Source organism: Apaloderma vittatum, unplaced genomic scaffold (genome assembly GCF_000703405.1).
Source record: "Apaloderma vittatum isolate BGI_N311 unplaced genomic scaffold, ASM70340v1 scaffold23576, whole genome shotgun sequence".
NCBI classification, from domain to species: Eukaryota; Metazoa; Chordata; class Aves; order Trogoniformes; family Trogonidae; genus Apaloderma; species Apaloderma vittatum.
In genome coordinates this window covers 55,015-58,763 of record NW_009723668.1, presented here as the reverse complement: position 1 = coordinate 58,763, position 3,749 = coordinate 55,015, and the positions used below count along the sequence as shown (strand labels likewise).

The following is a 3,749-nucleotide window of genomic DNA, read 5'->3' as shown; positions in this document are numbered from 1 at the left end:
CAGGAATGCGTAAAGTTTTCTGGCCATTAGCGAATATTTCTGTGCTCTTTTCAGGTAGCAGAAATCAACAGAGCCTCAAAACAAGGAGAGTTGTTCTCAGTTGTTGGGTCTGGAACTGGTGGCAACAGCAGCTTAGAAACAAAATCTGGGTCTCCAGCAGAAGAGAACTTCCTCCCTGCATCCCAGGTGTATTCGGTGAGTGAGTACAGATGGGGTAGGTAAGGAGAGGATGGTATGCTTTGTCTAGCTGCGTTTTTGTCATTTTATTTTAAGTCCTTTCTGTAGCCACAGAGGTATATTTCTATTGTAATTGCTTTTCCTGTGTGTCCTTTGGTTTTGGAGTTTTTGGAGTCAACTGGTCATGCAATTTTCTATTAGCAAATATAATCTACCTGCAGGCCATACGCTATAAAAAAATTTTTCTCATCTTGCTCTAACCAAGGACGCTGTCTGTTTCCTTAGGGCAGGCCTATGACTTTAACCTGATCCATTTCCCTGAAGTCTCAGTTGATGGTTATGATGATAAGTCAGTTTTAGAGCCTTCCTCATGCTCTATATCCAAAATCCCTTCTTCTCCCTTTCTCTCTAGTTCAAACCCAAGCGTGTGGGAGCAGGATTTCCAAAGAAATCTAGCTTGTTTCAGACAGCGTCAGAGCTGCTGAAGACTCAGGAGGAGAGTGACGTAAAGCCTGTCAAGAAAGAAGTAGGTTGCACAAATGGGCAAGGCAACTGTAACTGCAGTCTGGAACTGGACACCAAAAATGTTGTTCTCCAGAAGAAAGAAATAGGAACCAAAGCAATGTGTGAGAGTGCTGGGGTAGAAGTCCTCCTTCCTGAGAATAAGGGACAGCAACTCAGTCCAGACACAAAAGCTGCCCTTTTGGAGAGCCCGGCTAAGAAGTCCAAACCTAGCAAGAAACAGCAAATGCTCGCAGAAGCAGCTAAAAAAGAATCACAGGATATTTCCAAATTTTTCTCCCTCCCCAAAGGTGGGTCTAAAGGCAAAAGTTGCAGCTCAGCAAAGGAAAATGGCTGTTCTGCAAGCACACTACCTCAGGTTTCTTCTCAAACCATGTGTGAAGAGAAACAAATACCTCAGGAAAACAAAGATGTCTTGGGAGAAGATGTGACTGGACAGTCCCAGGCAGAGAATGAAGAACTGGGAGACACAGAAGTAACACTGACTGAGAGAGAGGAGGATTTTAAGACCCAGCAGGCTGCTGAATCTGAAATCCTTCAGGAAGAAATGGATGTAAAATCCAGGTAAGATCTCTGCCTTTCTGCTCCCTATGTTGCCCTGTTAAGGAGCTGCAGAGCCCCACCAGCCTTGTCCTGGAAACTGGGAATCCGTATTAGATCTCTAGGCCGTGAGGGAGACCCTTGCTTTACCATGGAGAGTCTCATGGCCACTGACAGAGAATGCAGTAATATCTTCACCGTGGAAAGATTAAAGTTGACCTTCTCTCCGTTCTTCCCACTAGTGTCGCTGAAAATGTCACAGAAGCTGAGCTAACTGTTGTTGGGGAAGGTGAGAGCGGGAAGCGACCAGTGTCAGATGAGGTAAGACTTCAGTGGATGCTGACTTCCCTCTATTTCTTCTGCTCATCTTGTGCCAAGTTTCTCTCTGGGCGTGATGCTCCTGGTCTGAACTTCACCTGTTGATGTTATTTGTCTGGGGAGGGCCCAGCTGCAATTGCAGTGGAGAGGAGAACCATAGTTGTGTCAGGTGTCCCCTGTCCCCGCTGGGCCAGTGCCAGCAACTCAGATTACAGTGGAAAGCTTCGCCTCCACTCTGCTTTGTTTCCTCTTCTCGTGTGACTGTGCCCTTGCTGATGACTTGCCTGGAATGAGTCTCTCCACCTCCTCCAGATCTGTAAGCTATAATTAGCAAACTGTTTCCTCAAGTCAGGGGGATGACCACAGGCTGGTGACGCACAGGACCGTTCGGAAGTGAGCCGTGGTCACAGCCTTCCTTGCCAGCCAGTCTCTGTTTCTGCATTTGGCATCTGAGACTGCCTGGGAGCTGTCTCTTCTGAGCAGTGCAGTCTTCTTGCTCTTTCAAATCGAATGGGAGCGTGGCACTCCTGAAGTGGTTGATTCTTCCTGAAGTGTGTATTCTCAGCAGACATCCTGGGAAATCTTTTCCCGTATGGGATGGGATCTAGCAATTAGCTGCTCTAATAAAAGCATAGGCTGATTCTAAATGTGGTAGTCTTAAATGTTTTTTCTCAAAGTCCCTTTGTGTAGGAAGTAGTGTACTGTGTTACATAGATTCCTGCAGGTATTCACTGTAGGGGAGCCTGCCGGATGCTGCAAAAATTCATGTTCTCAGAAGGTAGTGGCTGCTTGGAAGAGTAGCCCTGCCACAGGAATTGGTGGTTTCTAAGAGGGTAGTGCCTGCTGGGAAGAGTACCCCTGCCACAGGAATTGGTGGCTTTGGTTTTCTTCTGTCTCATCTCTAGGATACGGAAAGACCTGCAACGAAGCGGCTACGGACAGTGGCAAAATCTTCTATTCTGTCCCAGCCAGAAAGCAAAAGTGTTGGTTCAGCAAAGAAGAAGGTGACTTTTGATCCAAACTTATCACAGTGTGATAAAGAAGCAACCAACAAGACTGTACAGCCAGTGACCAAAGGCGCGTCCCTCAAAGAGACAGCAGACATCGTTGTCAAATATTTGACCCCATTCTACAAGGGGGGCAAATTTGCTTCCAAGGTAGGGCACAGCTCAAGACCTTCTTTAGCAGTAGGAGGCGGCATCTCCCTGGTGATCTGGGGCTCTAAGAAGGGGAAGATGATCTGCACACATTTCATTTCCAAGTCACATCTTGGTATGTGTTTTTTCAGCAGTTCGAGGTGCAGCAACTCACCTCTCACAAGAAGGGGTTTGTGTGTGATTTAGAGTGGTATCATACTGGTTCTATACTTGGTTTTGATTGTTCGTGTTTTCACACTAAACTCGAGCACATTTTTAAGAACTCCCACCTGTGGAGCAGCAACAGACCAGGTTCAATCCCAGTGTAGTTTACTTGATGTGTTCTGCAAGGCAGCACGTGCGTGCTTGTGCTTCTCCAGCGCTGCAGGGTCAGGTGTATTTGCAGCACTGCTATAATCTGAACAGCCAGCCAGTGCCAACATGGAAACACTCCGGTGAGGTAACCCATGTCTGCTTTCTGCTCTTTATCTCCCCCAATTCTGCAGGATCTGTTTAAGGGCTTTGCTCGGCACTTGTCTCACTTACTGACTGAAGAGAAGAACCCTGCCCGCAAGTCTGGTGAGTTGGCAGCTGGGGAGAGCACCCAGATCTTGGGTTCTTTGATGCTACATGGAGCAGATGTCTTAGGTATTATCTCAAAGGTGGTGCTTCCTCTCTTGCAGTGAAGGAGGAAGCACAGAGACTCATCAAGGAGTTTTTCAAAACAAGGGTCAGGTGTGAGAGCGAGACAGACTGGCAAGAGCTGCAAAGCTCAGAGAGCTGATCCTTGCATCATGTTCACTGTCTTCCTTCCTCCAGCAGCGGGACCAGGGGATCTTGAAGAACTCAGCCATGGAGGGTTTCATGAAACTCAAGAAGTGAGCTTTCTTTTTCCACTGCATTTTTGCTCACTTGACATGCACTTCCAGGAACCAGTTTCTCTGAACTTATGGGCAGTTTCTCCAGTAACCAGAGTGCTGAAGCCCTCTAGTACCTCTTGGTAAGAGGTCTGAAGTCTTGTCTGCATCTGCTGTGTTGGTTAGGGGCTGCTGCCTC

At 47.3% G+C, this 3,749-nt stretch overlaps 1 protein-coding gene across 1 annotated transcript in view; it reads left to right on the top strand.

Annotated features, from left to right (window-relative positions):
* Positions 1-3,477, top strand: part of LOC104276052 (ATP-dependent DNA helicase Q5-like) — an 8,951-nt gene extending 5,474 nt beyond the window's left edge. Inside the window, exons 8-13 of the mRNA XM_009872217.1 lie at positions 55-195; positions 590-1,263; positions 1,482-1,560; positions 2,463-2,714; positions 3,200-3,272; positions 3,377-3,477. Coding sequence (XP_009870519.1) covers positions 55-195; positions 590-1,263; positions 1,482-1,560; positions 2,463-2,714; positions 3,200-3,272; positions 3,377-3,477 — 1,320 coding nt within the window. The remainder of the gene's footprint in view (positions 1-54; positions 196-589; positions 1,264-1,481; positions 1,561-2,462; positions 2,715-3,199; positions 3,273-3,376) is intronic.
* The last annotated feature ends 272 nt before the right edge of the window (positions 3,478-3,749 follow it).